The sequence below is a fragment of the Ambystoma mexicanum genome, chromosome 3p, assembly GCF_040938575.1.
Source record: "Ambystoma mexicanum isolate Mex_15411 chromosome 3p, UKY_AmexF1_1, whole genome shotgun sequence".
NCBI classification, from domain to species: domain Eukaryota; kingdom Metazoa; phylum Chordata; class Amphibia; order Caudata; family Ambystomatidae; genus Ambystoma; species Ambystoma mexicanum.
In genome coordinates this window covers 145,694,406-145,714,329 of record NC_090925.1, presented here as the reverse complement: position 1 = coordinate 145,714,329, position 19,924 = coordinate 145,694,406, and the positions used below count along the sequence as shown (strand labels likewise).

The window sequence follows — 19,924 nt, the reverse complement described above, 5'->3', positions numbered from 1 at the left end:
ACACTGAGGCAGCTACTCCATTACCACAGGTGTCAGAGAAAGCCAGTGAAGATCTGTATTTTGTTGTTTTCTCCATTCCCCTTTCCCCTTGGGTTTGTCAGCTTGGTAGTTATATCTTCTAAGAAACTATTAGGCAGTCAGACCTGGGGGGTCTGGTGGGCCAGCATCACTCCTGCAGGAAGATTCAAGACTGGACCTGACAGAAAAGCTTCAGAGTAAGGAGTAGCATGGCCTGCTACCATCAGGATGTACCAGATTCCTGACTCCGTTTGGGGATCCAATGGACTAACCATGTCCAACACTATTCTCCCTGGTGTAATCATAGATATTAGTTTTTAACAAGAGTGTATGTGGAAAGTTTGTAAAAATGTATCCGTTTAGCAGAACACATTTTCCTCTAGGTAATTGGTAAAACTAATAAATACTCAAGACAGGATAGTACACCCTCGCAGATTCTGTCATAATGCTACACAAGTAAGATTTCATAGTTGTTATTGAACTGTACAACAATGTTGGTATTTACTAACCTGTGCTAGTATTCAGCGATGGTTGGGCTGGTACTGTCTTCACATTTTCAGAGGTGTTAGTCACTTTACCTGGAAATGAAAACAATTACACATGTGCTGGTAAAGAACATAGGGTACTATTACTAACTACACGAGCCAATCAATAATGGTAGTTATTGGGCCCAATCTGACTATTGGGCTGGAGCTGCAGGCAAGGTTGCATTTGGTGTGCTGGGAATCAATAACTAGAGTTAATGACCAGTTTGATATTAGAAAATTAATGTAAACTCTGTCTTTCCATCCCCTCCTGACCCAAGGCCGTTGTCTGTCAGAGCCTATCACTGTATGGCTTACAGCAGTCTTTGCGGACTACTTTATGAGTAATCTGATATTCTGACAACATTCTGATTAATCTTTCAATGTTGGACAATGAACACACCTTACAACAAAGAAAACGTGTTTGCTCAATTACCCTGCATTTCTTAAACAAAAGGCATCTAATGTAGATGGTTATTTAAGTGAAAACGGCATGATGAAATATAGTAATTAGTGTAACTCATCATAATTCATGGGAAAAGGTTCCAACAATATGTCACCCAGGCAGAATATGTACCCAAATAAACAACAGCGTACTCACCATGGTGACCTCTGTACTCCTAGCCTGTAGTCCCCTTTCCTCCGTTCTTTTGAAATATAGACCCCTATGCGGACAGGATTGAAGCGTGATGTGAACCTGAGTTAATTGTTAAAAAACATTGATTCAGATGTTTAAGCATTAGGTGCCTGGGATGGCTCGGCTTCTCACTAGCGCAAGCTCTCAGCCCAACTGCAGTATGTTAATACAGCACCATATATTACAGGATCGTTTCTAGGGGGCTGAAGGGAGGGCTGTATAGCCATTAGGGGACTATGGACTAGGGGTACAGTAGTCACTATAATGACTAAAATAAATTACTTACCTGTAGGTATAGTTCTCTAAAACTGCTTTTATATATACCCATGTTTATTTGATGGTTGCAATGCAAAAAGAAAACCTCACATATTTTGCAGTTGTAGCTTAAGACAATGTTCCCTGCCTGACCCTCGAGTTTTGTGGAGGGTGGGTAACAACAGGGGGTTGGGTGCCCATTCCAGCTCCATGCTGCAAGGCCCGGGGTGAGGGAGTGAAGTATTTCCTGGTGACCCGACATCACCTGGGTTAAGGAGCATGGTCTGGTCACATGTGGAACACAGTTTCTGCAGGCCCTTTCAGACATGCTGCAACTATTGCTCAACATCAGAGGGACCTTTATTGAAGAACAAGAAGAAAGACCTTGGCTACAAAGCCAGCGGTGTGAGCTGCACTCCCAAAATCTACGTAGTGGTTTGTAATGTTCTTTGTAATTAAGAAACAGGAATGCAAGTAAATAAATCTTGAATTTGGTTTATTCACTAATACTTATATTCTTAGTTGATAAATCTTTCATCAATTAGAGGCAAATGCGTCATAGGGCCAATGCATTTCAGACAGTTGTGTCCTTCATCAGGGCCAGTACAATCTTTAAATTAGGTCGGATAATTGCAATTCATTATCCAAAAACTGGTAAGTATGCATGTAATACAGCATGTTCCACATAAGCAAATTGTAAAAGAATTAGAAGTAATGTACATCAAGCATTTATCGCACATCAGAATCAAAGCATAGATGTCCATCGTAGATAAATAACATGAAAACACAAAGATGTTAAAATTGTGCAAATTGTGTGTCGTAGCCACCAATCAACATAATGAAATAGTCAATACGTATGTTGAAAAGCAGTGTGTTGGAGGGGAAAAGGAAAAAAGTAACAAGGTTCATGCATTAACTCTGATAGAGTTCAAAGAATCAATATTTCACAAAAAGTCACAGCTTTAAAAGTTACCTAAACTGCTGGTGCTTACCTAGCGCAATAGTGTCTGTAAAAATGCATCTCCAGAGCCTGTTATGATCCCCAGCCTAACCAACAAGTGAAACCACAATGACAAACTTGGAAAGGGTGAACGTAGGTCGATCACATCGCTCTCAAACTGAAAAAAGTCACTTATTATGACTAAAAAGCTAAGGCAGTGGGTTTACATTAGGAGCAGACAGAACCTCCCTGTGCGATTGCCAAGCTCTTCTCTCCTAGGTACATGGACACTGATTCCAAGATGGCAGTCGGGCCAATTTCAGATCACCACTGCGAGTCATCAAGCGCTCTTGCTTAAAGTAGGAACGCATGCAACTGTACGGATCAGCATCACCAATCCTTGCAGGGAGATAATCATGATTGTCACCAGATTCCATAAACCACGAGGAAGCTCTAGTGGCGGTAATTGAGTACGGTCTTCAAAAGGGACCTGGTTTCCCAGTATGGTGTAGGTTTCTGGCGAACAAGACTAACAAGTTACTTACCCGTGGTAACGTTCTTTCCACTGGATGTTCCTCCCACGTTATCCTTATCTTTGAAATTCCCATTTCCAGTAGAGGGCGCTGCGCGTCGACGTCTGTCGAGTCGATGTCCCTCAGAGGCCTCTCGATGATGATGTCATCACGGGTATAAGTAGTCGCGTGCAGCGTCCGTTGCTCAGTTCCGTTTTGAAGTGTTATGCATTGTCCTCGATGAGACGGTTATGTCACAATGCCTACCCCCGGGCATCAGGACCAAGCCCATCAACCCCGGGAGGAGGCATCCAGGTACTTATTAAAAGCCCAGCAGCCCTGGCTAGGGGCTATCTGGGTACAGTCCTGGCACCATAGGCGCCAGGCTCATAAAAGGAATCAGTCCTGGCGCCACAGGCGCCAGGCTCATATGCTTTACTTACCTTCATACAGACCATGCTGCAATGAATCCAAGCCAACGTGAGGCCTAAAGGGGACTACTTTACTTCAGGGACTATTTTTTACTCGGGTGTGGTTCTGGGGGAACTTCTTACCTGGGACTACTTTGAAGGCTATTTAAACCACGCCCGAACAGCGGCACACGCTTCGCGTTATTCTGCATCCTGCAGCGTAACGCTCACCGTGCCTGAAAGTCAGCATCCAGCCTTCTGCCACGCCCGCCTTGAGTCCGGAGCTCCTAGAAAAATAGGAAAGAAGAAGGAAAGGTTAGAATAAGAACATTACTTTAATTCCTCACCTGATTCCGGATCCATCGCGCCCTCAAACTTGGAAAAGGACATTATTACACACGCGTCGCATCGCCAGCTGCAGCGCCGCGCTGTACTCACCAGTCTTCAAAGCATTTCTACGATCGGGCGCAGTCTCCATCATTTCTTCGCCGAATCCCGGCACCTAGGGGACAAAGATATAACAAGGTGAGCCGAGAGAGCCAACAAAGACAATCTCTTTTACCACCATAGCCTTACCTGATTTTACCGCCAGAGGCATTATTCTTTTACGTGCCACATCTTCTTACGCCGCACTTGCAAGAAGAAAGAAAAAAACAGGTTAAGCACTGGCATCTTTTTACCGGACAGTTTTGGGTAATACAGACTCTTACCTGAACGCCATCAGCTGCCACAAGACAATCTTCTTTTAGATCAAGCTGCAAAATAGAAAGGGAATCAGACAAGAGTGAATATCAGACATATTGAACTCTTTTGAACTTTATACTTACGGCTCCTCGCCAGGAATCTCAGAGTCAATATTCATCTGGAACTGTCCCCATTCCTTCGGACCAGTGAAGTAACTGGTATGTACGCGCCCCTGCATTCCACGCAGGATGGAGAGCTCATCATTCAAGACCATAAGGTGAGACTAAATGCAAGGGAACATTGGAGGTGATTAGTGGGGAGAACAGTGAGGTGTTATCACTTAAATCCACGGGAGGTTAATTCCCTTTCTCCATTTCAGGAGAATACTTCTACGGGTCAAGCAGACGAAATTAGGTGGGCCAGTCCAGTCTGTCATCTCTGCACTACGCGTCACGTTGGTGGAGACCGCAGCTATCCAGTTCCGCTCGACGTCCCTGTGGGAGCCAGGTGAGCGTAACAGGTTACTACCCTTGAGAGATAGCAGACTGCAATTACAAGGGAAGTTTTACTGCAGGGACGGATGGGAAGGGCGATAAGGAATACGTGGGAAGAACATCCTGTCGAAAGAACGTTACCATGGGTAAGTAACTTGTTCTTCGAATGGATTGTGTCCTCCCACGTATTCCTTATCTTTGATAGACTCCCAAAGCAGTAATGTATGTAGGAGGAGGGAGTAAACATGTAAGTATGCACAGAATGCAATACTGCTTTCCCGAATTTAGTTTCTTGGCTAGTGGAGGAATCCAAGCTATAGAACCTTGTAAAGGTGTGCGCAGATGACCATGTGGCAGCTGCACAAATGTCCTTTACTGGAACTCCCCTTTGAAGAGCTGACGAAGCTGCAATACCCCTGGTTGAATGAGCCCTCATATGCTCCGGATGGTCTTTACCTGCCAATTTATTACATTCTACTATAGTTAGAATAATCCATCTAGAAATGTTTTGCTTGCTGATGGCTAGGCCCAGCTTATGACCTGTGCATCCCACAAACAATTGGTCAGCTTGTCTTATTCTTGCTAGTCTGCTAATATAGAAACTCAAAGTATGCTTTGGGTCAAGTCTGTGTTGCCTTTCTTCCTCTTTCCCTGGATGAGGAGGAGGGTAAAAGGAAGGCAACGTTATTTTCTGGGTAATATGAAATTCCGAAACAACCTTTGAGAGGAAATTAGGCTTCACTTGCAGAACAACTTTATCTTTATGAAAGACAGTGTGAGGAGGTTTGTAGGATAAGTCCTGTAACTCACTCACCATTCTGGCATATGTTATTGCCACCAAAAAGACAGTTTTGAAGGTAAGAAATCTCAACGGACATGAGGGGTTCCCCAAAGGGTGAAGATCTCTTGAAGGACTTCCTGAGCTAGTTCCCACTCGTGGGAGACTGTGCTCTGCCTGCTCAGAGCGTCCACCGTCGTGTTCTTCTCTCCGGCTAGATGAACTGCCGACAGAGAGATTCCTTCATGTATTGCCCAGAACCAGAGCTGCATTGCCTCTCTGCAAGGTGGTAGTGACCCTACACCTCCTCTCTTGTTGAGGTAGTACATGGCCACTGTGTTGTCCGTCATTATCAGGACATTCTTTCCCTGTACAGACGGCAGGAAGGCCTTTATCGCTAGTCTGATTGCCCTCAGCTCTAAAAGGTTGATATGTAGTTTGGACCCTGATGGAGACCATCGAACGCTGATGGTCAAATTGTTGGTATGGGCTCCCCACCCCTGAGTGAGGAGTCCGTCACTACTGCTATCTCCGGCCATGGTTGCCAAAAAGGTTCTCCTTTCAAGATGTTTACCCGACAGGCCCACCACTGAAGAGCCAGTGAGACTCTGTTTGGGATTTGTAAAAGATTGGACATCCTTCCTGAGAACTGTGACCACTGGGTCCTGAGAGCCCATTGAAGAGATCTCATTCTCAGGCAAGCCTCTGACACCAGAAAAATGCAGGATGCCATCAGGCTGAGCAACGTCAGAAAATTGAATGCTGGGAGATGTTGGGCATTCTGGAATTTTGTCACCATCTGTAGAATGTCTTGAGCCATCACCTCTGGTCGCAAGGCTTTTCCCACGGATGCATCCAGGACTTCTGCGATAAATTGGAGTCTTTGTGATGGTATCATGTGGGACTTCTTGAAGTTGAGGGAGTGGCAGGTACGGTTTACATCTTCTAGGGCTTGTTCCGGGGAACTGGCCCTGATCAACCAATCGTCCAACTAGGGGTAGACCTGAATCCCCCCTCTCCTGAGACTCGCTGCCACAACCGCCATTAGCTTGATGAAAACCCTTGGGGCGGAGGTTAACCCAAATGGCAGAACCCGAAACTGATAGTGAGAGTTGCCAATGGGGAACCTCAGGTACTTTGTGCTTTTGATGGATTGGCACATGAAAGTAAGCACCCTGAAGGTCCAGAGATACCAACCACTCCTGAAGCATCTGAGAAAGGGTAACCATCTTGAACTTGTCCTTCCTGAGGAATCTGTTCAATTCCCGTAAATCCAAGATGGGTCTCATGCCTCTGTCCTTTTTGGAATTAGGAAATAAGGGGAGTACCAACCCTTGTTCCTCTCTGCTACAGGTACTGGCCCCTCCAGGGCGCACCTGTAGGGCGGTTCGGAGTTTGTCTTATTGCAGCTCCAAGGGATTTGGCCTCCGCCTTGGAAGTTTGAAACTTCTCCAAACTGTCATCAGCTTTCTTTCCAAATAGATGGATGCTGTCAAAGGGCACATTCAGAAGTCTGGACTGTACATCAGGAGCGAATCCAGATTTCCGCAACCACGCAAATCTGCGGACTGTGGTACTAGCCGCCATGGCTCTACTGATGCTGTCAACAAAGACGAGACCAGTTTGGAGGGACTGACACATCGCGTCCTTCCCGTCCTTGATAATATTCAAGAAACAGTCCTTCTCCTCCGCTTCAGGGAGATGGTCAGCCACCATTGAAGCACACTTCCAAAGGGTGTGGCTGAATCTTGCCAGCGTACATGTGGCATTAGCAGGCTTCGGGGCCATGGTACATGCCAGGAAAACGTTCTTGGCCATGGCGTCAACCTTCTTGTCGTCACAATGCTGTGGGATTGTGGGATATGAAGTGTGTTTTCCTGAAGAAGTTGCAGCCTGAACAACTAAGCTTGCTGGCGTAGGATGTTTAGATAAGTACAGAGGGACTGCAGTTGATGCTCTGTATTTTGCTGACAGTTTTCTGCTGACTGCAGGCATCACCTCTGGTATTTCCCAATTTGTGGACACTTTTTTCTGCAAGGCCTTGTGAAAAGGGATGATGGGGTCCTCTTGTGGCCCCTTGTCAAGTATATCATTGAGGTCATCTTGCTCGTATACTGGTGTGGGCCTAGACCACCCCATATATTCCATAACTCAATTCATAAGAGTCCTATAATTACCTTCTGTGTGATCTCCTGGATCAGGCCTACTAAAGTCCACCTCAGGGGGAAGTATCAATCCTGTTTGCTTCCTGCAATGAGTCCTGCAGGTCCTTCATTCTGACCTCCTCTGGGATCAATTCTTCTGGAAGGGAAGGTCTCACACATTCTAGACCAAAGGGTCTTTCAGCATCAGAATCCTCTCCCTCCTGATAAATTGAAGATAAAGATTTAAAGTAGTCAGAGGTGTGTAACTTCTTTCTAATGAAGGAGGAGCATTAGCAGACACTATGGGTGGAGATAAGTTTGTAACCGTCGACGTGGACGTCATTGGCCTCGATGGAGTCGAGAGTGGCCTCGATAGAGTCGAGATTGGCCTCGAGGTCGTCGAAAGAATCGACTGTGGCTTCGACATCTTCGATGGAGTCGTCGACCGTACTGAACCGAAATCACTGTTGGCGTCGATGACGCAGTTTTCGGTTTCGACATGTGAATCGACACTGACCATGTCTTGTGCATCACAGAGTTATTTCTCGACTCAAGGCTTTTGTACGCTCTCGAGGAGTATGTGATGCCGTGGTCGACGACTCACGGCTCTTATGTTTACCAGGTTTTTGTCCTGGGGTATCGCCTCTAGGTGTCTCTGTAGGGGGCAAGGCAGCATACTCAAACACCTTTAACATTATCTTTCGAAATTCCTCTCACTGACCCGGTGAGCTATTTTTGGTAGGACATGTTACTCTCTCCGGTGAACTGGAGGATGAGGTCGAAGGCATTCTATGTCGTCTTTTTTATGATGTCTCGATACGGATGAATGGTGTGATCCGCTCCGAGATCTCGAACGGGAGTGTTTCTTACATCAAGGAGACAATAGTCTCGACTCGCCTGAGGTATGTTTGGTTGGGGTAATGGGTTTTTTGGTCTTCCCTCTCTCCAACTTCCCTCGGCTCTCTCTTAAGGCTTTCGCCATCATCAATAAGCACTCCTCACACTGTGAACATGGATGCTCTGCCCCAAGGCACCATAGACAAACCCTGTGGGGGCCTGTCAAGGACATCTTTGCCCCACAATCTCTGCATTTTTTTAAGCCAGATCGGAGCATAGATGGAGCCGATGAAGTGGCCATCTCAAACGAAGAAGTGAAGGATTTTCTCGAAGCGCAAAAAAACGGAAATGAGCAACGGACGCTGCGCGCAACTACTTATACCCGTGATGATGTCGTCATCAAGACGGAGGCCTCTGAGGGACATCGTCACGACAGACGTCGATGCGCAGCGTCCTCTACTGGAAAAGAAATTCCGAAGCAGCAAGCTGGATATGGGAATATCAAAGATAAGGAATACGTGGGAGGACACAATCCATTCACAAATTGGGAGGTGGTTGGAGAAATCAGAGTCTGAAGACATACAGGAGGCTGGAGGTAACAGAAGGACAGAGGGGCTTTGTGAGGAGGAACAGAAGATGGATTGCTAGCGGCATTGGTAGAGGTGTAGGGGTGGTGAAAGAGGAGTAGAGGAGGTGGTGGTGGAAGGAAGGGGAGGGAGGAAGGTGTGGCAGGAGTAGCTTTGAATGAGGAAGTGAGGCAAGGAGTTATATTTTGTTAACTGTTCTTGTACCGTGCACTGCTGCTACTTGCATGGTCTCTTGGTGACCTGGTGGATCTAAAAAGGAAAGAGAATTCCCCCCAACTACTTCCGACCCACCCCCTGCCTGTGTCCCATCTGGTCTTTTCTTTAGTCATGACTGTTTGTCCTGTACCTTTGATGATGTCTATGTTCACCACACTTTCCCCGCTTTCGCCACCCTCGTCTCAGGGTTTGAACAATGATTGCATAAGTTCATGCCACTGCAGAATTTCACCTCCCAGGTCCCGGTGGTGTGTATTGGCTGCTCGCTGCCAAACGCTGTCTCTGCTAATGTCAATTTTTGCAAATCCTTCCACCACAGTGCAACCGGCAGGCTAGCTGCTGACTTCCAAGCCATAGCAATACGCCACTTAGCCAACACGTAGGCCAGGTCTTTCAGCTTAACCACTGACTTTCCGGTCTTTTCCTTCGGGTACAATCCAAGCAGACAGGTAGCTGGGGATTGAACGTTTAGCCTCTTGTCTTATGGTGTCTCCAGTAGGCCATCTGCCTTGGATTGTGTTCATAATACAGTGGTGTAGGAGGTATTGTTCTGTGTGTATGCCAGAGTTCTCCTACAATTCTTGGAAGCTCATGAAGGTGTCGTTTGTCAAAAGGTCCCCTATGGTGACCCCAACCGATTCCCAATGCAGTGGAATACTGGCTCTCAGGCCTCTACTGTCTGTAACAACTGCAGCCATGGGGATATGTGGTGATAGTGGTTCTTTTATCTTTAGTTTCTTACAGGTCCTCCGCCACATTTGTAGCCCCAGTTTCACTACCTGCAGGTATTCCTCTGGCGTTGGGGAGGGTACCCATACTAAGTCTCTTAGGTGTAGGTGCCTAATCATTGATTTTAGCAAGGATGTACCTATAGTTGGTTCGTCCGCTGGCCATCCTACTACATACTGAAGCTGACATGCCAGATAGTATAGCTCAGAATTCTGTATTTTTAGCTCCCTCCCCCCTTCATAGGTCCTTTGGAGTGTGATCAGCGCTACTCTGGGCCTACCATTGTGCCACAAGAAACTTCTGCATTCCTTGTCTAGTCTGCCGAAAAACTGTTTGGGGATATGTTAGGGGACATTCCCAAAACAGTGCAGCAATCTAGGCAACGCCACCATTTTCAAGAGTGCAGCTCTCCCCATTACAGAGAGCGGAAGTTTGCTCCAGAATTTTATGGAAATTACTACGCCTTCCCATGCTCTTTGTGTGTTATTTATGCGTTCCTGTAGTGGTTTGTGGTAAATGTCTAGTCCCAGGTATCAGATGTGTCTCTGTTCCATGTGAGCGCCAGAGTCGGCAGAACTGCGTCTCCACTTTTGGTAAGTCCAGTGGGAATAGACAGGATTTCTCTTTGTTGATCGTGATCCCACACATGGCGCTGAAGTTGTCCAGTACCTCCAGTATGCGTGGCAGATTCTCTTCCGGGCGGTGTATATACAACAGCACATTGTCGGCATACATGGACACCACATGACGCATGTTCCCTATTTTAATGCCCACATCCTGGTATTTGCTTCTCAAGAATGCCCCAATGGGTTCCATAGCTAGTATGAACAACATGGGGGCTAGGGAGCAGCCCTGTCTTGTGCCCTTTTGCAATTCCCACTTGTCTGAGAAAATCTTGCCCATCCTCACTCTAGCTACTGGGTTGGTATAGATTAGTTTCACCGATTTGATATACTTAGGGCCAAAGCCGAACTTCTCTAGAGTCGAGTAGAGCCAATCCCAGTAATACAATCATATGCCTTTACTGCATCTAGTGAGGCCACCACACAATACTGATCCCAAGTCCTAGTGCTATCTATGAGATGGTGTAACCTTTTTAGATTCCACGTGATATTCCTGCCGGGCACATAGCCTGTCTGGTCTGAGTGTATCAATTCCTCTATCGCTCTTCTCAGCCTATTCACTAATAGGGCTATAAATATTTTATATCTTGGTTCAGCAAAGGCAAGGGCCTATAGGAGCCAAAGCCCATCCCCAGTTTGCTAGACTTGGGCAGGGGTATAAAAAAACGCATCTCTCAGACTTTCTGGGAGCAGCTCACTATTGTACGCGTCTGTATACATTTCGAGCATGGCCGGCGCCAGAATGTCAGCTAATTCCTTATAGAATTTGCCCGGTAATCCATCCATGCCCGGCGTTCTTCCTGAGGGCAGTGTTTTAATTGTGGCTAGGATCTCCTCTGCCATTATAGGTTCTTCTATTAACTCTGCAGCTTCTGCGCTGAGATAGGGCAGTTGTATAAGGTCTAATGCCTCCTGCAGCTCTGCAGACTGTGCAGCTCTGGCATCCTCATGCAATGTTTTATAGTATTCGTAAAATGCTTTGTTTGCCTTCGCTTGCGTATTGCACGGTAGACCATCCCCACTTTGCATAGAGTAAATTACTGTTTCCCTGATGTCTTTCTTGTATAGCTAGACTAGCATTCTACTTGGCTTTCCCCCCTCGGCATGTAAATTCTCTATTTCGTATAGTTAAATTTGGCCAGCCTATCCATATGCGATATGCATTTTTGCCTCAGCCCTACTTCCTTCTGCCAGTCCACCTCTCCCACGGGGAGGGTGGAAGCGGGGTGAGGGGTACAGAGACAGGGTCCTCCAAACCCTTTACATGTCATTTACATGTCATTCCCCCCTCCCCCTCCAGCACTATCTGAAATGTCATCAGGCCTAGTACGATAGTCGCTTGTTTTGTTCCTCTCCCTCCTTTTTCCTCCCCTCTCCCTCACCTCTTGTAATTCTCTGGCTCTACCAGAAATGTCGTCAGGCCTATTACAGTAGTCGCCTGTCTGTTCCCATTTCCTTCCTATCTATCTTATCACTTGCACTATCTGAAATGTCGCCAGGTCGAGTACGATAGTTAATTTCACATTCTTGTTGTTCATGGCCTGTTATGTTTTGTATTTTCCCTTGCTCCCTCGCTTGTCGTGAAGTGCTTTGAAACACATTTTCTATAGGCGCTATATAAATAAACTATCATATCATATCATATATCATATCATATCATATCATATCATATCATATCAAGCATCCAAAGTAATGTCTCGCCATTCTTTCAGATGCTGAGGCAGTCTGCCTCCCACTAGTGAATTGTGACTGAAGATCTCAGAGAGGTTTTGAGACGGCTGATGCAGTGGCTGTTGGTAATGATGCCCCTGCTTGTGCGGGCTTCACACCTCTCCCTCATCCACCACGAGGGAATCTTCTTTGGCCTCTTTGACAAGCCATTCCTCTCGCTCTTCCAACTTAGGAGTAGTAGCAAAAAGATCTACCCCTCCAAGGCTGTCTACTGGAGCAAAAAGGCTGAGGCTGCCTAATAGCGTGAAAAGGTGAGACCCGTCAAAAGGCATGTTGAGGAGTCTGTATTGCACATCTGGCAAAAATCCTGACTTCCTCAACCACGCAAATCTGCGTATTACAGTGCTTGTTGCCCTGGCTCTGTTGATGCTGTCAGCAGAATCCAGACCCGATTGTTGACTCACACATGGCTTCTTTGCCATCTCTAACAATGGCCAAGAACCTGTCTCTTTCCTCCCCCTCAGGAATGTGCTCTGCTGCCATGGAAATACAGTCCCATAGAGTGAATGAGAATTTTGCAAGGGCACATGTGGTGATGGCTGATTTAAAAGCCATGCTCCCTGCAGAAAACACTTTTCTTGCCCATCCATCTAGTCTCTTGTCATCCCTATCTAGGGAGATAGTTGGATACGCTGCTTGCTTGGAAGTTGCAGTAGCTGCCTGTACAACCAGACTCTCTGGAGTGGGGTGTTTAGACAGGTAGTCAGGGTCACTACTGGAAAGGCGGTATTTTTTGGTCAGGTTTTTGTTCACTGCCGGATTAGTCTCTGGCGTCTCCCAATTTGCTGCCGCCCTTTTTTGGAGAACGAAATGGTAAAATAGGATCCATTTGCAGACCCTTATCAAGGATGTCCATCCGATCATCCTGTTCAAAGGGGAGTGTAGGCCTACTCCACCCCATATCTACAACTTTAGACATTAGTTATCTATATGAAGCATCTGCGTGCTCACCAGCTTCAGGTCTATCAAAATCCAGGTCAGATGAGGTGTCTACCCCACTAGCTGTTTGTAAATTATCATAAAGATCTTTCAATCTAGACTCTTCTGAAATAAAACTTTCAGGCACATTGGGTGTACCAAATAGAAGACCAAAAGGCACATCATTGTCCGATAGCTCATTTTCCTCATAAATTGAGGTGAGAGATTTGAAATACTCTTTCCTTATTAAAGGAATATAGGTCTTGTCAGCGATAGGCATCGAAGGCTTAAGAAACTGTGAACTCGACGCTCGAGGAGTCGTCAAAATCTTTTTCGACTTCGATGGCGCCATTGGTTTAGATGGGGCGGTTAGCTACGATGGTACGACTAGCATCGAGGGTGCTGTCGGCATCGATGGCGTGGCTGGCATCGATGGCGCAGCTGGTGTCGATGGTGCCACCGATGTCGAGAGCGTAATTGACTTCGAGGGCGCAGCTGGCATCAATGGCGTTGATGACCTCGACTTATGTTTGTGTTTACGGCTCGTAGGATCCTTCAATGACTTGTCATCACGTCGAGGCCCCAACGGCTCTTGATGAGGATCTGGCTTTCATCCCGTACTCGAGGGCGCACAGGATTTGGCTCGAGCCCTTTCCTTACCGGCTGCTTTGGAAGGCGCAGTAGGAGCATGGCTTGCCGAGGGTTTTTGTTTTTGAAATATTCTCAGCATTTCAGATCTAAATGCTTCCCATTTGGCAGGTGTGGAGCTTTTCATGGGACAAGATACCCTCTCAGGGGAGGTGTCTGATGACGAAGTCAGAGAAGGCGACCTGTGGTGCCTCTTTTTCGACATCCTCAACGACGATCAGGTGTGGTGGGAGCCGCTCCTCGACCTTCATCTTTTAACCTTCTTCCTCCAAGGATAGTCACCTCTCGGCTCGTCGGACGAAGGTCTCTTCGACGGAGTAGTCGATGGGATTTTTGGGGGGGTTTACCAACCACCAATTTCCCCTTTCACTCCTTCAGAGCCTTTCCGCTCATTGACTGGCACTTGGAGCAGGCCGAGGTCTTATGCTCCACGCCGAGACACCACAGACAAACTCAGTGTGTGTTGGTTAAGGACATCTTAGAATCACAATCCCGACACTTCTTGAACCCAGTTTTCGGGGTAGTAGGTGTCGAGGAAGAAGACATTTCGTGAAGAACAAAGGAAGCGCACTGTAGTTTCTCGAAGCGTTAGCTTATGCGGAAAACAGAACTGAAGTAAACGAGCACTGTGCATGCTATATATGACTTCGATGACATCATCCTCAAGACGGAGGCCCTCGAGGGACATCGAGTCGACTGCATCGATGCACAGTGCCCTCTGCTGAAAATGTATTTCCGAAGCAGCTGAAGCTGGATATCGAATATCAAAGATGAGGAATACATGGGAGGACACAATCCATTCGAATCACTTCGTAGTCTCCAAGTGGGTATCACCGGTCTTGTGGGTACTACCTGCCACTTTACCACCAGTGGGGCGTGATCTGACAGAACCTGTGCCATATATTCTGCTTCTCTGAATTATAACCCATGTTCCTCCCCCATAAAGAAGTATCTTGTATAGACCTTATGCAGGGCAGAATAATGTGAATAATCCTCCCTATCAGGGTGCGGTGTCCTCCAGACGTCTATTATCTCGAAGGATCGAAGCATGGTATTCACAGTTTTAGCCTAAATTTGTCATCAGATCTATCTATGAGAGGGTTCTATGTACAATTGAAGTTCCTTCCCCAGAGCAGAGTACCACCTCTGTAAGAACCTATTCTAGTGTACAATGACTTAAAGAATGATGTGATGTCATGGTTGGGAGTTAATAATGCATATCTCCCTATTCTCCAAGGCCCTGGGAATTAGTGCCATTGTGTCTTCGTCATCTGTTTTAGTGTTTAGTATTTTCAGAGGCACAGAGGGGCCACCCATATTATCCCCCCTCTGGTGTTTGCCGAGTATGCTGACCCCACAAGCTTTCCACCCCATTTCTGCGCCAATGTATCCTGCTTTGTCTTGGTGAGGTGTGTCTCCTGCAGCAGTGCTATATTTATCCTGTTCCTCTGTAGGTGAGACATCACTCTATTCCTTTTTATAAAGTCATTAAGGCCGCAGACATTCCAGGCCGTTATGCCAATGCTGTCAGCCATAGTGCATGGACGTTTCTGCAGGGTATTGTGCTATTACTGCTTGTCTGACCACATCTAGGGCTGCACCACAACTCGCAAGTATGGATGACAGCCTGTAGTTTCTGGGACACATCTTAAGTACAACAGGCCAACCCCAAAACTAGTTAGCTTCCACTTTCCCTCCCCTCTTCCCCCTAAACCCTTCCCCATAAAATCTCCCAGCTATGCAGGGCATGCTCAGACACGTCCATTTCCTGCTTCATCCAGACCCGGCATATTTACAAGGTGTTCGGTGGGCACCAATAATTGGTACCCTGAACCAAAGCTATGGGGGGAGGTGGGGTCCCACAAGGACCAGCACCACTCCTCCTGCTTAAAAAGTCCACTATTCTTGAAATTCGACCATGGTTCTGGACCCAGGGCAGGCAGACCGTCCACTCTAAGCAACCCACCCGACAGTAAGTCCCTTCCCTTCTGGGCTATTGTCTGTGACATTAGAGCTACTTCCACAGCGTTCAACTCTCCCATTCCAGGCTATACCACCCGCGGGTCTTATCCGCCTTTTCTTCCAGTTGTTACCTTTCAGTCTGTTTCCGGTGCTGGCAGCCGCTTGCAGTTCACGCACTCCTGTGCTTCCCCAGGGCTCTCAAAGAAGAGCGGCAGTCCATTATGTAAGACCTTCAACCATGCCGGATAAATCAACATGTATTTTAGGCCAGCCTTTCGCAGTCTCTCCTTCGTGGGGACGAAGTGTCCTCATTTCTGAACTTGGAAGTTGTAGTCTGGGAAGCTTGCAAGTGTATCCGACGCCCTTTTTATAGTCCCTCCGTTCCTTGAGAAAGCCAGTATTGTTTCCCTGTCTTTGTAGTTCAGTACTTTGGCAATGATTGAGGGGCTCCCGGCGGCGTACTCTTTGTCAGGGATCTGTGTGCTCTATCGTAAACCCTTGTGTGAGGTTGCTGGGCCCAAATTTCCTGCAATGGTAAGGTTTCAATGTAGTTTGTAGGGTCCTTACCCTCCATACCTCAAGACCCTCTGCATTTTACAGAAGGCTTTCTGGGGCCTGGTACCACTCTACCTCGAACTTTCTCTTCCAAAACATCTTCCTTCTCAAGCTCTCCGCTCATCCACCTACAAATCTCTGAGGGTCAGACGCTTCTCCAAGCAGCGAGTTGGGGGCAGATCCATCTCCTCGGCTGGGGCTTCCCTCTGCAACAGCCTCCCTGCCTCTCTCAAAATTCAGCAGAACCACCTCCAGTTCCGGAAGCAACTCAAGACCTTCCTTTTCCCTTCCTCTTTCTCTCTTCCTCTCCCCTGCTGATGCACCTGACAGCTCCGCACACAGGTCACCTGGTCACCCTCTGAACTCAGGCCTAGGCTCCTGCATGTCCAGTTGCCCAGCACTTAAGGGTCTGTATCTGCAACCCTACAGTCCCTTCTCTCTGCACTTATGAGTCACCCGCTGGCTGCACTTGTGAGTTAACTGCACTTCCCCCTCCCTCTTCCCTGCACCTGTGCGATCTGAATGACACAAGGCCTAGTAAGATCGTGATTTTGTCCTCCCTTGTTTCCCCTTCCTTGTCTTGTCGCACCTAGAAACACTTGTGTACAGGGTACAGGTATATTATCAATGCCACATCATATTATATTATACCCTCCGGCAGTCCCAGGATCCTGATGTTATTCCTACCGGCCCGGCCTTCAGCGTAGTCAGCTCTGTCTTCTAGCAATTTAACCTTCTGATGCAGTACATTGATGTCTACTGTTGCTTCCATCACTGCCTTGGTATTGTCCTTTACTTGTTTCTCAATTTGTCCCGTTCTTTCTGCTAGTGTGCGCACATCCTGTCTCAGCAGTCCCACATCAACCATACTGCGTCTATCTTAGCTTCCAACACTGTCTTGAGCACTCCAATGGCCTCTAGTATCTGTTGATCTCCTCCATCTTGCTTACTAACCGCGGCTTCTGCGGTTTCCCCCGGAGGCCCACCTTTTGGGTTCTCCTGGTTTTTGGCATACGTTTCCAAAGTGGTTTGCTTCCCCTTCCCTTTATTGCCTTTGGTCGCCATCCAGAACGGGGGGCTCTGCTCTCGCTCCCACACTCAGTCCAGTTGAGAAGAATAACAGTTGGGCCTCATGTGCCGTGCAATGAAAGCCCCAGGGGAGTTGCTAGGTCTGGAAAAGACCCGGGGCTAAGCTGATGTCGGAACTGTTGGGACTGGGGGCTAGCTAGTCTTTTGGCTGTAGCTCCTGAGATTCTATCCGGGGCTACAACCAAAAGATCAGGGGCTATATCCCCCTCAGCCCCCCCCTAGCAACGCCCCTGGAAAGCCCAAATCCACCAGACAGCTGCCTGTATTGTGCTTTTCTATGAACTCCCCACTTCCTTCTTGCTCCCTGGAGCACCCCTGTCAGTACACCCAGCCAGCAGGCATTCCTCTCAGACTCATGTCCCTTATCTGTGCGCATCCCAAAGCATAGTCTGCTGTTTATGGCTCTCCCCACCAGGGCTTCTCGTGCTTCCCAGCTCTTTAGCAATCCTCTGCCCATGGTAATTCAGTGGGCATCCACCACTGTCATTAGACTCTTCTGCTTCTTTAATTATGCTGCTAGCACCTTATGCCCACTCCCGGGGCCTTCGCTCCGGCAGACCTCCTTGCCACCTCCAACCAAACTGTTGCCTTGTATAGCCCACTGGGGTACTATTCCCCGATTTGCACCTTGCTTGTGGTTCTGTTGCTAACGTGTTGAGGTGCAGTGATATGCCTCTCCCTCAACGTGCAGCCAACCGTGCCCCGTGGCTTCCTCTATCATGCGCAATGTGCCACTATGTTTACTCTCAGCATCGTACTCCTGCCAGCAGTGACCCTCACTAACCTTCTTTCTTCGCCGGCTTGGTCTGCTGGCTGCACAGTCCTTGTTCCGCTCTAGGTCCCCCAGCTCCACCACCTTATGAAATCAACACCGCGCCAACTCGTCCCTAGGCCGCTCTCACAGCCACAGTTCCCTTTTCCCTGTTGTCTGTCAGGGGGTCTGCTCCACGTTCTCGCCTGATTGCGTTCAGTTCCTGGCACTCTGAACCTTTGGGCTTCCTCGCGACGGGCGTTCCTTCCTCCTTTTCTACACTGCGCTGCAATGACAGCCGCCATCTTGCTCCTTCTTCTCGCTTCGGTCCCACATGGTGGCTGCTCTCTTCTTCCCGCGCTGCTGCAGTTTTTCCATCGGAAAGGTGCCCCCGCCATGCTCCGGTGTCCTCACACACGATCAGCCAAGAATAATCTTTATTTTAGATGCTTTCCTCTTCTTATCTATGTAGGATCATGCAGGAGCCATAGCAGACACGTCTTCACTTCATGGCTGCTGGCCACGACCCCCTGTAAATTGTGATGTTCTTGTGTTTTGTTGAGATAGAGGGATGTTGTTCTGTGTTTTAGGGTGAGCAAGAAGAATATTTGAAAGTTGTTAGTGAGTTTGTGAACAGTTGCATCACGTTCTTCTAAATTCAATATACTGGCTACCCTCAAATATATCTAGACTCAACGTTATTGTTTACATTCTACATTCACCCAGATGCAAATGCAATGGTTAATGCACCATGAAACAACCTAGGGATTCTCCAGCTTTCATCTCCATTGGCTGTGTGGATGGATAGCTGTGCCTGCGGCAGATGTCCATCGAAGTGGAGCGTTATACACACTCTAAGCTCAGATTGAGCCTATCTTTGATCTTGCTGTGTGACCAGATCATCTGCGCAAAAAGAGAGGCCACCATCATAAGCTCCTCCAGGCACTATGGACAGGCCACCCTCAAAGAGCCCTAGACCGACCATCCCAGTGCATCCTCTAGGCGTGACAGACAGGCTACCATAAGATCTTGGGATCATAGGATTCCCTAAATGCAATAGACAGGCTACCTTTATAGTCATATTATATATCTCAATTGAGGACAAGCTGGTTAAAGTAAGAGCCGAGAAGAAGCGTGTGTTGAAGAAAAGGCCAGAGGAGGTGGAACCGGGAATAGGAGCTAAGAAGAAGAGAGGAGCAGGGGAGGAAAGACTGTGAGGGGGAGTGGAAGAGACATCTGAAAAAAGATCAGAGGAGACGAGGAGCAGATAGGAAATACGCACCACATGCCTACTTCGTGTGTGAGAGAGGTTGGAGCAGGCATACGCATCTGGCAAAGCATCACATAAGTGTGGCAGGATACAGACTTTAGGGAAGAAGAACAGTACACATCAGTGGAAGTGCCCTTAGGCACAAGCAAATGTTAGGTCAACAAGGCGGTAAGGAGCCTCAAAATAATTCCTAATCTGTTCCATAAACCAACAGAGGTTAACAACAGTTTGCATTACATGAGCCAGCACCCAGAACACCTACATGACAACCTTCCTTGCAGCCAATTTCTTTGGACCAAACGCATAATCTCTGAAGAATCCATGCTCACAATGGAAATGGACAAGATATCTTCTAAATACCCCGGGGATACCCCGAGAGAGTTATCCAAGCAGCAAAGAACAGATCTACCTTGACTACCCGTGAGGATCTCTTGAAGCACAAAACTAAGAATAAAGAGATTTCATTTCTTTATACACTGAAATATTTGAGTCAAAGCTATAAAATCACAAGACTAATTAAAAAGAATTGGAGAATAATACAATTGGATCCTCAATTGCAAAAACTATTCCCGCAACCTACACAAATTGCATATAAAAGAGGAAGAAACATAA

The 19,924-nt window shown here is 47.3% G+C and overlaps 1 protein-coding gene across 2 annotated transcripts in view; it reads right to left on the bottom strand.

Annotated features, from left to right (window-relative positions):
• LOC138579502 (uncharacterized) overlaps positions 1-19,924 on the bottom strand; it is a 1,088,345-nt gene that overhangs the window by 90,505 nt on the left and 977,916 nt on the right. For both annotated transcript variants that reach the window (XM_069649821.1, XM_069649823.1), the window contains exon 13: positions 528-596. In XM_069649821.1, coding sequence (XP_069505922.1) covers positions 528-596 — 69 coding nt within the window. The remainder of the gene's footprint in view (positions 1-527; positions 597-19,924) is intronic.